This window comes from Chelonia mydas, chromosome 7, assembly GCF_015237465.2.
Source record: "Chelonia mydas isolate rCheMyd1 chromosome 7, rCheMyd1.pri.v2, whole genome shotgun sequence".
In the NCBI taxonomy this organism is placed as follows: Eukaryota; Metazoa; Chordata; order Testudines; family Cheloniidae; genus Chelonia; species Chelonia mydas.
The window spans coordinates 71,941,697-71,955,681 of record NC_057853.1 but is presented as its reverse complement, the minus strand read 5'-3'; the positions used below and the strand labels follow the sequence as shown (position 1 = coordinate 71,955,681).

At 43.9% G+C, this 13,985-nt stretch overlaps 1 protein-coding gene across 2 annotated transcripts in view; it reads right to left on the bottom strand.

Annotated features, from left to right (window-relative positions):
* The window catches only part of WAPL (WAPL cohesin release factor), a 127,967-nt gene that overhangs the window by 30,785 nt on the left and 83,197 nt on the right, over window positions 1-13,985 (bottom strand). For both annotated transcript variants that reach the window (XM_007054510.4, XM_037905798.2), the window contains exon 5: window positions 6,954-7,049. In XM_007054510.4, the coding sequence (XP_007054572.1) occupies window positions 6,954-7,049 (96 nt within the window). The remainder of the gene's footprint in view (window positions 1-6,953; window positions 7,050-13,985) is intronic.

Sequence of the window (13,985 nt, the reverse complement as noted above, 5' to 3'; positions counted from 1 at the left end):
AGCCTCTCGCCCGAGTCAAGTCGAGCACGACCCCGATGAATTCTGTCCTTTGAACTGGAACTAATGTGGACTTTTTGTGGTTGACCAGTAGAGTCCCAAGGAGTGGCATGTGGCTTGTAGTACAACTATGTTGCATTGGACCCGAGCCTTGGAGCTGCCTTTGACCAACCAGTCACGGAGGTACAAGGCAAACAGAAGGCCCGCAATCTAGTAGTGGGCCAAACCAACTGTAAAACGGAGAAAACGTCTGTGTCCTGGGAAGATCACTATATAAAAGTATGCGTCTTTCAGGTCAAGGGCGGCAGAACGGTCTTCCAGATCCAGGGAGGGGATAGCTTCTTTAGATATCTGTTGAGGTCTCGCAGGTCCAGGACAGGATGCAGACCACCCTTGGCCTTTGGGATCAGGAAATACTGGGAATAGAAACCCTTGTTCCTGTAAGGAGGTAGGACCTCCTCCACTGCCCCCAGTTGCAAGAGCCCCTGAACCTTCTGCTCGAGAAGACTCTCGTGAGAAGGGTCCCTGAAGAGGGAAGGGGTGGGGTGGAAATAAATTGGAGGGTGTAGCTGTGCGCCACCATACTGAGGACCCAGCGGTCCGAAGTTATCGCCAACCACGCAGGGAGGAAAAAGGAAAGGTGGTGGCCAAAAATTGGGAAAAACTGGATCCAGGGAATAGACTGGTAGGTACTCAGGCATACCCTCAAATCAACTTTTTAGCTCCTTGCTTGGAGAAGGCTGAGCCTGACTGGGCAGAGAGTGGGAGTGGGTGACTCACGCATGGTGATATAGCCCTTGGGCTTTTTGTGCGGCGGGTCCTGCCAGGACTGGCTCCTTTGCCCCTGGGGTAGTTGCAGTTTGAACTGCTTACGTGCCGGACCCGGAACATAGAACCCCAAGGTTTTTAGGCTAGTTCGGGAGTCCTTCAGCCCATGTAATTTGTTGTCCGCCTGCTCCGCAAACAGAGCCTGGACATCGAAGGGGAGGTCCTGAATCAACTGCTAAGCCTTGGAGGACAACCCAGAGAGGAGCAGCCAGGATGCTCGCTGCATGTAGATGGTAGATGCCATGGTGCGAGTGGTGGAGTCTGCCACGTCAGATGCCGCTTGAAGGGCCGCCCTAGCAGCAGCCGTGCCCTCGTCGAGGATCACCCGGAATTCTTTAAGGGAACCTTCCGGGAGGGCATTCTCGAACTCGGTCATGGTTTGCCACATATTAAAGTCACAGCGGCCCAGAAGGGCCAGGTGCTTAGCCACCCTCAACTGCAGGCTAGACGAGGAATAAATTTTCTGTCGAACAAGCCCAGTCTCCTGGAGTCTTTATGTTTCGGGGGTAGCTCCAGGGAGCCCCTGGCATTCCCTGTGGTTAACTGTCTCAACCACCAGGGAATTTTGGGGAGGATGGGAGTAAAGGTACTCATGCCCTTTAGTCGGGACAGAGTACTTATGCTCTACCCATTTGGAAATGGGGGGCAGAGAGGAGGTGGTTTGCCCCAAGGCGCTGGATGTCTTCAGTACCCCTTCATGAAGGGGAAGGGCCACCTTAGCAGGACCTGTGGAGGAGAGGATGTTGAACAGGAGTCTGCTTGCTCCTCTAACTCCTCCACCTGCAGGCCAAGGCTGGACGTAACCCCCTTCAACAGCTCCTGGTGCGCCTTAGCGTCATCCTGAGGAACCCCGTGAGGGTGTTCCGTGATGGCTTCATCCAGCGATGACATGGAGGAGGCCAGTACCGTGGGTTCCACGGCACTCACTGGTGGTCCAGCAGGCTGTTTCCCTTGGTCCACATGGACTTGCAGGGCCTTATCCCCTGGGGCCTCAAGCACTAGAGGGAGTTGGGTCGTCGAGGCCACAGGCCTGTCCAAGGCTGTCGACACAGAGGGGGCAGGCTGGGAGGGCTGGGTGAACCCCCACGGTTTTCAGGAGTACCACGGGGCCGGCCACTGGGCCTCGGGCCACAGAGCAGTTTTCGTTACCGACGATGCAGGTGGGCACCAAGGATCTGGGAGGCTGCCCTGCCGATGCGGAGCCTTGCTCTGTACTGGAGCCATATGCATAACGATTGCTACCCGGTGACCCAAATTCACTGACATGGCAACTCCGTGCCTGGCAATAATCTCAGTAGCACCTAGAGAAGAACTGGTCCGAGCGGAACGCGCGCTTCCATGGGGACCTCGGTGACTGGTGGCACTTGGCAGATCCACAACAGGAGACCAACGATCCATGTCTTGAGCTTCGAAACCGGTACCGGGACGAGGAGTGGGACCTTCAGGTATTGCGGGCTGGGTGGAATCTCCCCGAATATGGCTGGTCCCAACATTCCTGCCAACGAGCGCATGCCTCCGTGGGTCTGCGCCAGGTAACTGGTGAGGTCTACCTTGAATCCCGTTGCCAGTGCCCAAGGTCTGGTGACCATAGAGGACTGCAATGCGTCTGCCTCCCTAACTCCGTGACATGACAGCTTCGAGTGGGTGAGCGGTGGCAGGATGTCCCCTGGGATGGGAAACGGTGCTATTGGGGCAAAGGTGGATGGAAAGGTCCCAAGGCGGGCTTACTTGAGGTCTGGACACCGGGAGCATCAGGAGCTCCTGCGCAACCTGGAGCACTTCAGTTGTCAATGACACCTGAAGCTGATGAAGGCCGGCCTCTACGTCCAAGCTTCCAGGCAAGAAACTGCATCACTCGACATGAGCTGAGGTCCGATTTCATGATGGAGGAGATGAGCTGCCTGCCACGGCTCTTAACTTGTCCCCAGCCCTGTCCTTCCCCTTGCAGGGAATAGGAGACTGTCCCCTGCTGACCTTCTTTAGCTTCTTGGTCGGGGATGTGGATCGGTACCAGCTCATTGATGGCGCCAGTGGGGTACTATGGACTGATGCCGCAGTGCTGGGTGCCAAGTCGGACCTTTGGTCCGGGGATGGAGTGAGCGCCAGCTCCATCAGGAACGCTTTGAATTTCATCTCACACTCTTTCTTAGTCCTGGGTTTAAAGGACTTGCAGATTCGACACGTATCACTTATGTGCCCTTCACTGAGACACCTTAGACAGTTACTATGCAGATCGCTCATGGGCATGGGCCATTTGCAACGATCGCAGGGCTTAAAGCCTGGAGACCGGGACATGACCTGTCCCCCGGCTCAGTACCCAACAGGACTAACAGAACTTGTAACTACTGCTAAGGACTAAATCACTCAACTACTAACCATGTACTCTAACTTTACAAGAACTCTAGTTTGTATGAACGAAGACTAAGCAACACCAGTAATAGCAGCAAACATTCATAGAATAGAGTATCAGGGTTGGAAGGGACCTAAGGAGGTCATCTAGTCCAATCCCCTGTTCAAAGCAGGACCAATCCCTAATTTTTGCCCTGAAACCCTAAATGGCACCCTCAAGGATTGAACTCACAACCCTGGGTTTAGCATGCCAATACTCAAACCACTGAGCTATCCCTCCCCCCATTCCATGCACCATCACTGGCGGCAAGAAGGAACTGAGGTATGGGGGGAGCTGGGAGCACCTCTTATACCACACCATGTGGGCGCCACTCCAGAGGGCGCAAGAGCTGCTCCCTTACGGATACTGCTGAGGGAAAAACTTCTGGCATTGGTGCATGTGGCGAGCACGCACACCTGATGTGGAATGGACATGAGCAAGCACTCAAACAAGAACTTATGATTGTTTTCGCTATAAATATATCTCAGGGCTGTGATATTAAGTGCTGATCCTGAGTTGGACCAAGTAAGCTGGTATGTATATTGCCTCCTTGGGGACAGCAGACCTGAAATTACTGTGAGTGTGTAGTGGATATGGGGCTGATCGCTACAGAGGGAATGCTCCAAAATGCTCTGGGGCTGAAGTGTATCTACCGTTAATCGGCAAGGCAAAGTAAGGGCTGACACAGTTTTGAAGAGATTGTTTTGGGTGGCTAACAGACTAGAAGTATCAGGCAGCGGATACCCAGTTAAGTACAAGCAAGTCTCCCTCTTGTTTGAGGCAAGAGGGTAGCAATGTGACTTGCAATCCTGGGCATCCCAAAGACTATCATACTGAGGTAGCTGGGGGATGGGTGGAAAGGCATACCTTAGATGGTCTGTTCATGATAATAGAAAGGGTCCCTGGACAACCTGTCTAACACCGCTATGGAGCATTACAGATACAATTTCTTGATCATCTGTGAGGCAAACAGGTCCCAGGACGGCATTTCCCACTGGGCAAAGATGACATTCAGGATGGAATTGAGTATTTCCTACTCATGGTCAGTGGAAAACTCCCTGCTGAGATTTCCTGAGAATTCTGTGCACCTGGTAGGTCTGCTGCTGAGAGCATGATGCAGATGCTGATGCACCAGTTTCATAAACTGACTGCCTCCATACAGAGAGGAAGGAGATTTTGCTCCACCTTGTTTGCTCCACTTTGTTGTCTGACATTATCAGGATATAATAAAACCTTGTAAGTGGGAAGGAACCTACTGCACACTTCGTAGACTGCTCTCAGTTCCAGGAGGTCAATATGCATGCTGGCCTCCCGAAGAAACCATATGCCTTGGGCAGTGTGACTGTCCATGTAGGCTCCGCATCCTATGAGGATGCACCTGTGATTATGGTTGTGTCCCATGCAGGTGGAAGGAAACACGCACCTGATCCTTTTTTGTACACCAGCGTCACCTTGGTATTTATGTTCTCTGTCTGGTGAGTAAAGAGATCACAGCCAGGCCCGCAGGCAACAGAGATGAATCCTGGCTAATGGCGTTACATAGGTATACACAGCCATGTCTGTCTTTCCCTACTAGGAAAGATGGACCTTGACTACAGTCCTTGGTCTGATGGTTAGCTATTTTATCAGGCTCTGTGTGGCCTGGAATCTATTGACAGAAAGGTAGACCGTTGCTAGCATTGAGTTCAGGGAACTCCTATAAAGTCTGTGGCTTTTGTGGGAATGAAAGTGAGCTTTTCATTGTTCATACACCCCAAGGATGCCAGAAAATGAAGCAAGAATAGTATCACTGACTGGACCTCCTGGTTAGATATGGTCATCAGGAACCAATCGTCCAGATACGAAAAATGGCACAGCCATTCAGAGAAGACCTTTGTGAAGACCCTGGTGCTGTTGCCAAACTGATAGTGCTCCAGTCTTACCCAGAATCTGAGGAACCTCGCTGAGAGCATTAGGGAAGCAACTTCACAGGCATGGACCAACTGACACAAATCTCCAGACTCAGGTGCTTGCACACCCATGTGTGGAATACACGTAATGACAAGCACTTTGAGAAACTGTCATTTCTCCAGCACTCTAAGGAATCAATAGAAGCATTCCAAGTAGCTACCAAAATTAAGGAGGCAGTCTCATCCGATCCAGAAATCACCTATGAACTTTTGGACCAAAGGGGAATCCCACAGCAATTCTTAAACCTTGGTCATATAAAACTATAAAAATAAAGCCAATACCTTTGTTGCTAAAAATACCTTTGAGAGCACATTTTCTCATCCAGTGACTCAACGTATATACAGACCTCTTAGGCAATGGAAGACATGTTTGTTTTCTTGTCAAAATAACAATTCCTTTAGAGGACTGAGGCTAACCAGATCTCTACCATATTCCTGAAGTAATATTTTGTTGGCCAGAGTCCCAAATATTAAGTGAAAATTTGATGAAAATGAAAAGCCTTTTCCATACACCAAGAGGCCTCTGTCCCTAATCTAGAGAGGATAGATTAAACATTTAATTAATTTATTTTAAAAAAATAAACAAGATTTGGAGGCCTCCAAGATTTTGTATCTATGAAGAGCTATGAGCAACAAAGAAATCAGTTTTTGCTGTTATGAGAGTAGCTGACTTGAACGCTGACCTTGTTAATTTATGCAGTGCTATCATGGCGTTTCATTAAATAAAAAAATGACTCGAACAAAGATTTAGCGTATTCAGTGAAGCGTAACAAGATTCAATTTAAATTTATGACCGTTGTGCCTCACTATAGTTTTTGTTGAAGGGATCATGGCCCTGAGACCTTTCCTCCCCCCCCCCAATAATGCTAATAACTAAGAATTATTTTTTGAAAGTGACTTAAAATTCCCAGGCAATATAGTTAACATTTCAGGGAGGCTCCATTATAAAAGGCAATGGGGGACTGTGAAGTAATCAAGAAGGGTCCGGATCCAACAGACTAAAGTTGTCAACCTCAAAACAGAAGGGTGGAGAAAGTCAGGCTCATGTGGAAAATAACTGAAGAATTATGACAATGGATGCTGAGAGTGTAGCAGTATTACATTATTTACACTTTGATTACTTCAGCTGCCTGAATATAAAACAAAAGCAGAGTCACTAAAACAGAATTCTTTTCACATAAGTGACAACTTCCAGACACACATATAGGCCAAAAGCATTGAATTCTGTTTAATGTAACTGTTGAGTAACACTGAAAATTGACGAGTCTGGCTGGCCAGCAACCAACCCCTTTTTCCTCTCAATGACAATACATTGATACAATCCTGCTCAGAAAGCACCTCACACTTTTGAATGGACTGTATTCAGAATGATTCATGGCATTTAGCCTTCTCCTCTCGTCAACAATTTTTGTGGGCATTTTTGTTGTATGTTTGATTTGTTCAGCTGATATATCCTAGATATCAGAGCAGAAAATTTGTTTCTTAAAACTGTTTTACACAACTCTAGTTAGAACAATTAACACAGGTAATTTAAAATATTTGATTTTCATATTTAAAAAGGACAATGAAATCAAGTTTTTAATTCTAGTAAAGTTTTTCCTTTAGCATTTACTAGAGGATTCCCCCTCCAATTCAATTTCTTTTGGCTCTTACACCCAACGGTTAACATGACCATTTGGACTTCATTCTGAGTTACTACTACATTTGCTAGCCTGTCTTCATCATTTCCAAATATTGTTCAGAGTTTAGGGAGAATTTATAAAGTTTTGGAAAAAAAACAGCCTACTCACTGGGATGGTTGGAGTTTTCAATACTGGTTGTGCCGGTAGAGCCTCTGACTCTGGCTGGTTCCAGTGCCTAGCATTATACACAGCTTTTGTTGGAGACTGAAAAATAAAATAATTGCTTGTTAATCTTAATAGAAAAGTTAGTACTATTAGTGCATATTTTACCAACAAAAATAAATCTCATTTCTTAACATTTTATACCTGTTAATATCATTTAGGTTTTTTTTTTTAAAAGTGTTTCAAAATTAACTTACCTCTTTTCCTCGTATTCTCATTGCTACATCACAGAAATTTTACTTTAAGTTCCTTTTCAATACAAGTTACCTGACACAACTTTAACTTGATTGGATCCCTGACCATTCTAATTTTAAGAATGACAGGTAACATTCATTATATGTTTTCAGGTGTAAAACCATGAATTTACAAAAAACATAATATACATATTTCAAAGTGAATATCCTCATGATGTCAAAATTAAAGCTTCTTTTAATGAAAATAATTTTCAGCATTCCTACTGACTTATATTAGACAAACTCATCTGTTATACCTTACCACCAGAAATATACACTGAAGATTTTATTAAAAATGTAACGCCAACATACTTGTCACTTCTCTTAAATTGATAGAAATTCTCAAATGAAATACCTCATCCCACTGGTACAGCCATGTGTTAAAATAGTTAGAACTGTTGTCCATACATGTGTCAGGACAAACCAAAAAAAGATACATAAAAATGAAATTTTCCTCAATAGTTTAACGAAAACAGCTTAACACATGACATAGTTAAGGATAAACATACTAATATGATTTACACATATGCCTGGAAATCTGATTCATAAACATAATTCAAGCAGTTAACTACATATTCTATTTTTCCGTTAGATATCCCCCACTAATCATGTGAAGTAGCTTTTTCCTCTTGTATTAAAACTATTTTCAAAATTTTAAAATGAGCAAAAAGGGAAGCCGTGCACAAGAAAAAAAAGTCTTGTGCCAAAAAGTAATGTAAACCTATGCCTAAACCCCCTATTCTTATTGGGCTATGCATGCTCTCTTTGAAGGTGCAGTAAACATGACATTATGTACATTGCTAGGTTTCCTACTATCATAAACTTAGAGAGTTTTGGGGAAGTCAGAAACAATGTTAACTTCATGTCAGAAGTGGAATTTCTATAGTGTGGCACAGACATCAATTAGCAGTATTACTGTTAAACATTTGTATAGGCACCACAATTTTTCATTGCTTTTTAGAGAAGAGAAAGATGGCTCCTGCCCCACAGAGCTTACAAATGAAACACAAAATGAAGACCGGGGGGGGGGATTAAGAAAAAAGAGGAACAATAGTTGAAACTAGGGCTCCACTTATGTGATTGAAGGTATGTCTACACTGCAGTTAGACACACGCAGCTGGCCCGTGCCAGCTGACTCAGGCTCACAGGGATCAGGCTGCAGGGTTATTTAATTGTGGTGTACATGTTCCAACTCAAGCTGCAGCATGAGCTCTGGGACTTGAACATCTACATGGCAGTTAAACAGCCATTTCTGCCTCCTAAACTACCTCCCACCTCAACCTCTAAATAATCCCATTTGTGATGACGTACCTTCCCTGTACTCTACTACTTCATTAATCTGCGCATTTATCAAACTAATTTCTTCACCCCCAGCTCCCCAGATTCCTTCAGTTCCTGGTCCAGATTACTGTGCGCCATGTTAGCTCTACACAGTTCAGCAGAAGCACAGATCCATATACATTCACTCCTGCACAGCTTCAACTCTCTTCTCCAGAGCCCCATTTTCGAGTGAAATACTTTTTGTCAACTGTTGATTCCAGTTCTGCTGGTGCTTTAGATCCTCTCTTAATCCTTATATAAAACTCAAGCTACCATGTTTTCTCCCGCTTAACCACTGCTTCTACAGGCATGTGGGCTCTTCCTTGTAACAGAGCAAGGATAACTTAAGAATCAGCTGTGAAGAAGTTATGAGCGATCACCAAGTGACCAGTAAGTACCAGGCCGACTACCATTTTGGAGATTTGTTTTATGTAACTCTATAGCAAAACTGGAGTTGCGAAACAGACCACTTAAATATAAACGATGTTGCTAAGGCAAGTCTATTTTAAAAGGATTGATCAAGGAAAGAAAAAGTTCACCTGCTGAAACAGTTCAAAACGCCAGATTTCTCAGAAAAGTCTTGCTATAACACTGACTTTTTTTTTGCGCAGTGGTAATTTGTGAATTTGTTCTAATTTCTCCAAAAAATAGAACATGCAACCTTTATAACAAATCCATAGGGATTACAGGATTACAAAGTGATTAACCTATCATTTTTTCAGTTTTCTTACATTAAGGATACTACAAAAATCTACTGATATCTAAAATGAGTTAAAGTGATAGCATTGTAATATATTTCCTATCTCACTGATTTCATCTGCATTCCTGACTGAGTTTGTCTCGTGTATAAAAACCAGATTGGGATTTTGGGGTTCTGTAAAATAATGACCTCAACTGAAATTTACAAAGAAAGCTTAGTGTTGCATAACAGAGGAAATTCACCGTTTCACTGTCATTTTTGCAATGTCATATATTGTAAAATATAGTTAGCTGTATCTTTTGCTTAAGAGCAGAGTGGAGAGATCTTTACTCTCCTTCATCCATTAAATGTGTAAAACTCTGCTTATAAAAATGATAGCTGCTGTTTTCATACAGAAAATAGCTGTTTGAAACTATGAATGCCTCAGTGAGAATGTGAAGAACATAATATTCGGGGGGGGGGGGGTGGTTTGGTTTTTTGGATGCGTTGGTATGCAAAAGCAAAACTAATACCAATGATTTCATAATATGCACAGTTGTGGCTGTCATTTTGAAAAGATCATTTCCCAGTGGCATACACTATGGGGTCATGCTTAATTTCTATCTCCCAAAAGCTTCAAAGCAGAAATGTCAAGAGCTGGCACTCTAATATATCCTGGTGAAGCACAGCCTGTCATTCACATATGTAACAGAAAATAAAAGCCAGTGACATGAGCTACGATGAAAATGCTGGCAAAACAAGAAAGGTAAGAACTATTGGCAAACAAAAACACTGTCCAAGATATAGGGGACAACCATTGCCATGGTGTACACAAAAGGGAAAAAAACATAGTATTTAATTTGCCTGGCTTCTGTTAAAAGCAACCGATAAGATTATATGAACCATTTATCAACATTTTATATTTAATATCTAAAACTCAAGAGATTTCATAAGCTAACATGCTAAATTATTTGAAAGTTAGGATTTTATAATTGTGTCTGTATTTTCTCTCTTTTTTTTTTTTCATTAAAGAGACATCTTGTGTGCATCCACCACCCTGAAGACAAAGAAGAAATTTCACAAATTTATTAAGAAATATGCAAACTCATTCCCCACTTACACTGAACAGTTTTCTCTTTGTGAGGTGAACAAATGTTTAGACAATGCAAAGAAAACGAATGTCACCTGAAAGCACAAGAGCAGTACACTGACACAGGATGAAGAGTTGTGCTACGATATATGCTGTGAATTCTTCAGCCAAAGTATTTCCTTTGGGCTAGAATCTTCGAGCAATGGTGTAAAAACCAGGTTTGAGTCACAGAATACCAGGGTTGGAAGGGACCTCAGGAGGTCATCTAGTCCAACCCCCTGCTCAAAGCAGGACCAATCCCCAACTAAATTATCCCAGCCAGGGCTTTGTCAAGCTTGCCCTTAAAAACTTCAAAGGAAGGAGATTCCACCACCTCCCTAGGTAACGCATTCCAGTGCTTCACCACCCTTCATACTTAGTTCAGATTGTACTCGCTCTCTTTTTACTGATTGTTTCTCTGACTCCCTTCAACACTCCCCTCAGTTAGCCTGAGGCTGGCCTCAGAGAGTATCTGCTCTCCATGTGTCTCCCTTTATTCCATCTTCTCAGTCTTTCCTACTAGTTCATTGCCTGTTGCCTTCCCTTCTCCCCATATATATTTTATACCCCAAACCATACCACTATTTAAACCAGTGCAAGTTTGTGTTTAGACAAGGCCTAAGAAAAGCAGTCTGTACAGTGGGTACTAGGGAGAAGCCCAGCTATTACTAGGGAAGCTCTACCCACATCAGAAATGTTCTGAGGGACTGTAAAATACTTCCTTTTATTGGAAATTGCAAGGACAAAGGAGCATAGTAGCAAGAATGGTCAGGCCTGGCTGATTTCCCAGTGAAGACTATGAACTAAACTAGAAGAGTCAGGGAATTTCAGTAAATGCAGGCCTCATTCCTCACAAAACACTCCCTTTTAACAACTTCTGGAGGAATTCCTGCCAGCTTCGATGCTGCATGGAATAGGACTCTTTTGGCCAATCCTGATCTACTCCCTTACTGTGGGATTATTTCTTGGCAACTGTAGTTAGGATGAAGCAGATTCCGTGACTCCAAAAGCTACAGACTAAGCAGTAAGTGAGCCAAAGTGCTCAGTGGATGGTTTTCTGGAGCCCTGAAAACACATCTAACTGATTTGTAAGTAGTGCATTTTGTACATTCATCTGTCCTGTTAAGTAAGCCTAGAACAAGACTCACTACAGGAACAGCAAGAAATTTTTGGCCTTCTCCTTAGTTTGCCATTTTGGCATTCCCAACTTAAGGGGAGGCCGAATGCAGCAGAAGATTTTTCCCAAGCAGTTAACCTCATGTTGCCCAAAATTATTTAACTCTGCCAGAGGTAAACACTCTGCACTGCTAGTCACAAGCTCAGACTACAATTTATAGTAAGGCAAAAGTAATATTCCTATTCACATTATGAGCTATGAACTGCTGGCTCCCTCTCTATGGAAGCAGAAAGTCTGGTCACATGAGTGACAAGAGCCTGCAGTGCTGAGTCTCTGGCAACAGCATGACAATGGTCAGTTAGGCACTTGGGAAAAGAAGGCCACAACTTCACTCCCCCTCCCCCTGTGCAGGTCACCTTTAAATCATTTTAAATGAAAAACATTAACACTATTCAAGGGCATTAATCTTATTTTGTCTTTGGAAGAGATGTGGTGAGGCATCTCCTCTCCTAACCGCACACTTTCAAATATACAGGAAAAGTTTGAGGGGTTTTTTTAAGCTACTCATCCAAAAAGGTTAATTTTATTAACAGCTGAAAGACAGAGACACAGACAATCCCACCAGAACATAAACCCCTTTCCATTTTACTTTACTGCCATCTTTCCCTTGTCCTGCAGGTTTTTGTTTTTTTTTGTTTTTTTGCTGGGGCTGAGGGAGTTTCCATGTCTCTGTAATTTTCTTTGCTCCCTCTCTCCATGTGTGATCTTTGCTTCTGCCACCCTTGTTAGCTTTCCCAGCCCCACCTCTCTCTACATCCAGAAATACTGCAACTAATAATGTCTTTGTCTCAAGAGTGGGAAAATAAAGACAACACTCCCCTTAGGATTGCTGCAGTTCTGAGCAATAGTTGCTTATGAAGATTGTGGGAGGGAACCAGTTCAACATGTATAGCTGGGAGGACCTCAACTCTGCCTCCACTCAGCTAATGGAATGTGGGGCAAATGGCAACACATCACACCCTGCTCACCACCAATTTAACAAGAGAAAGTGAGAAAGAATACAATCAACCACTAAAACATTATCTAGTCTGTTACTAGGCCCTTTGGCCCTCACTTTCATTCTGTGACAGCTCCCAGGTATTACTCTCCAGCTCCATACATTAAAAGTGCAGGGCTACTTTCACATTACACAACCTTCAGATAGTTATTTTAAAATCCAATCAATTAATCCTGATTACAATCCTGCTCAATCCCAGTCCTAAAAAGAAATTAAACGTACAAATTGTTTATTTTGGTTGCTTTAGGTCCATTTATACCTATAATTAAAATAAAATCATCACATGATCACAAATAGTCAAACCCTTAAGTAATCAATGTAATGGAGTTTCCATACAAAGGCATCTGGATTAGCAAAGGATATAGAACTAGCTAAGTCAATATGATTTCTTGGTTATACCAAATTATTGTAAAGACAGCCTTCATTTTAATCAGGCGATAGAAAAGGTGCTCACTAAACACAGGCTATATAGGATACGAACTGATAAATGACAGAATAGATCAGAAGGGCACAAGCCAAAAGTTTAGCTGTGGGAAACATCTTACCAGTCATCTAACCAACTATGACAAATGCTTTCCACATGAAGTCCAAAACTCTCAATCTAATGCAGCGGTTCTTAAACTGTGGGTCAGGACCCCATTTTAAAGGCGTCGCCAGGACTGGTTTAGAGTTGCCGGAGCCGAGGGGGCCGAGGCTACCACCCGAGGCTGAAGCTGAAACCTGAGCCCCACCACTCAGAGCCAAAGCTGAAGCCCAAGGGCTTCAGCCTGGGTGGCGGGGCTCAGTTTATAGGCCACCTGTCTGGGGCTGAAGCCCTTGGGCTTTGGCTTTGCCCCACCGCCCGCCCAGGACTGTGGGGTTCAGGTGGGCTCAGGCTTCAGTCCCCCTTCCTGGGGTCACGTAGTAATTGTAGCTGTCTGAAGGGGGTTGCCATGCAATGAAGTTTGAGAACCCCTGATCTAATGATTGGCCACACCATTTGTCAGAAGCATAGTTAGGACATGAAAGTGATGTCCTGTAAACAAGCAGTGCACTGTCACCAACTGCCAGATCTGACTACCACATCTCTCTCTTTCACTGTCAGAAACTGCTGATAAAGTACCCTGCTGGCTTAATGCCATCCTCCAGCAACAAAAAAGATAAAGAGCTTACAGTGTTGAGAGCACTCTGCCTGACAGAATTCCTTGCGGAGTCAAAATAACAGTAGTCAACCAGCAATCCTCCCTATCAACCAAAATTTACTATAATTTTTTTAAAGTATGACAAAACAGTTGTCTGAAATGTAGTATTCCAGCTCTTTACAGCATAGAAAGAAAAAGTTTAAAGTTGTACATTACTTTGATTCTAGAACAATTTTTCCCTGATTGTTACACAAATTAGAGTATGTCTACACAGGGATAAAAGACCTGCAGCATGGCTGCAGCTGGCCTGGGTCAGCTGACT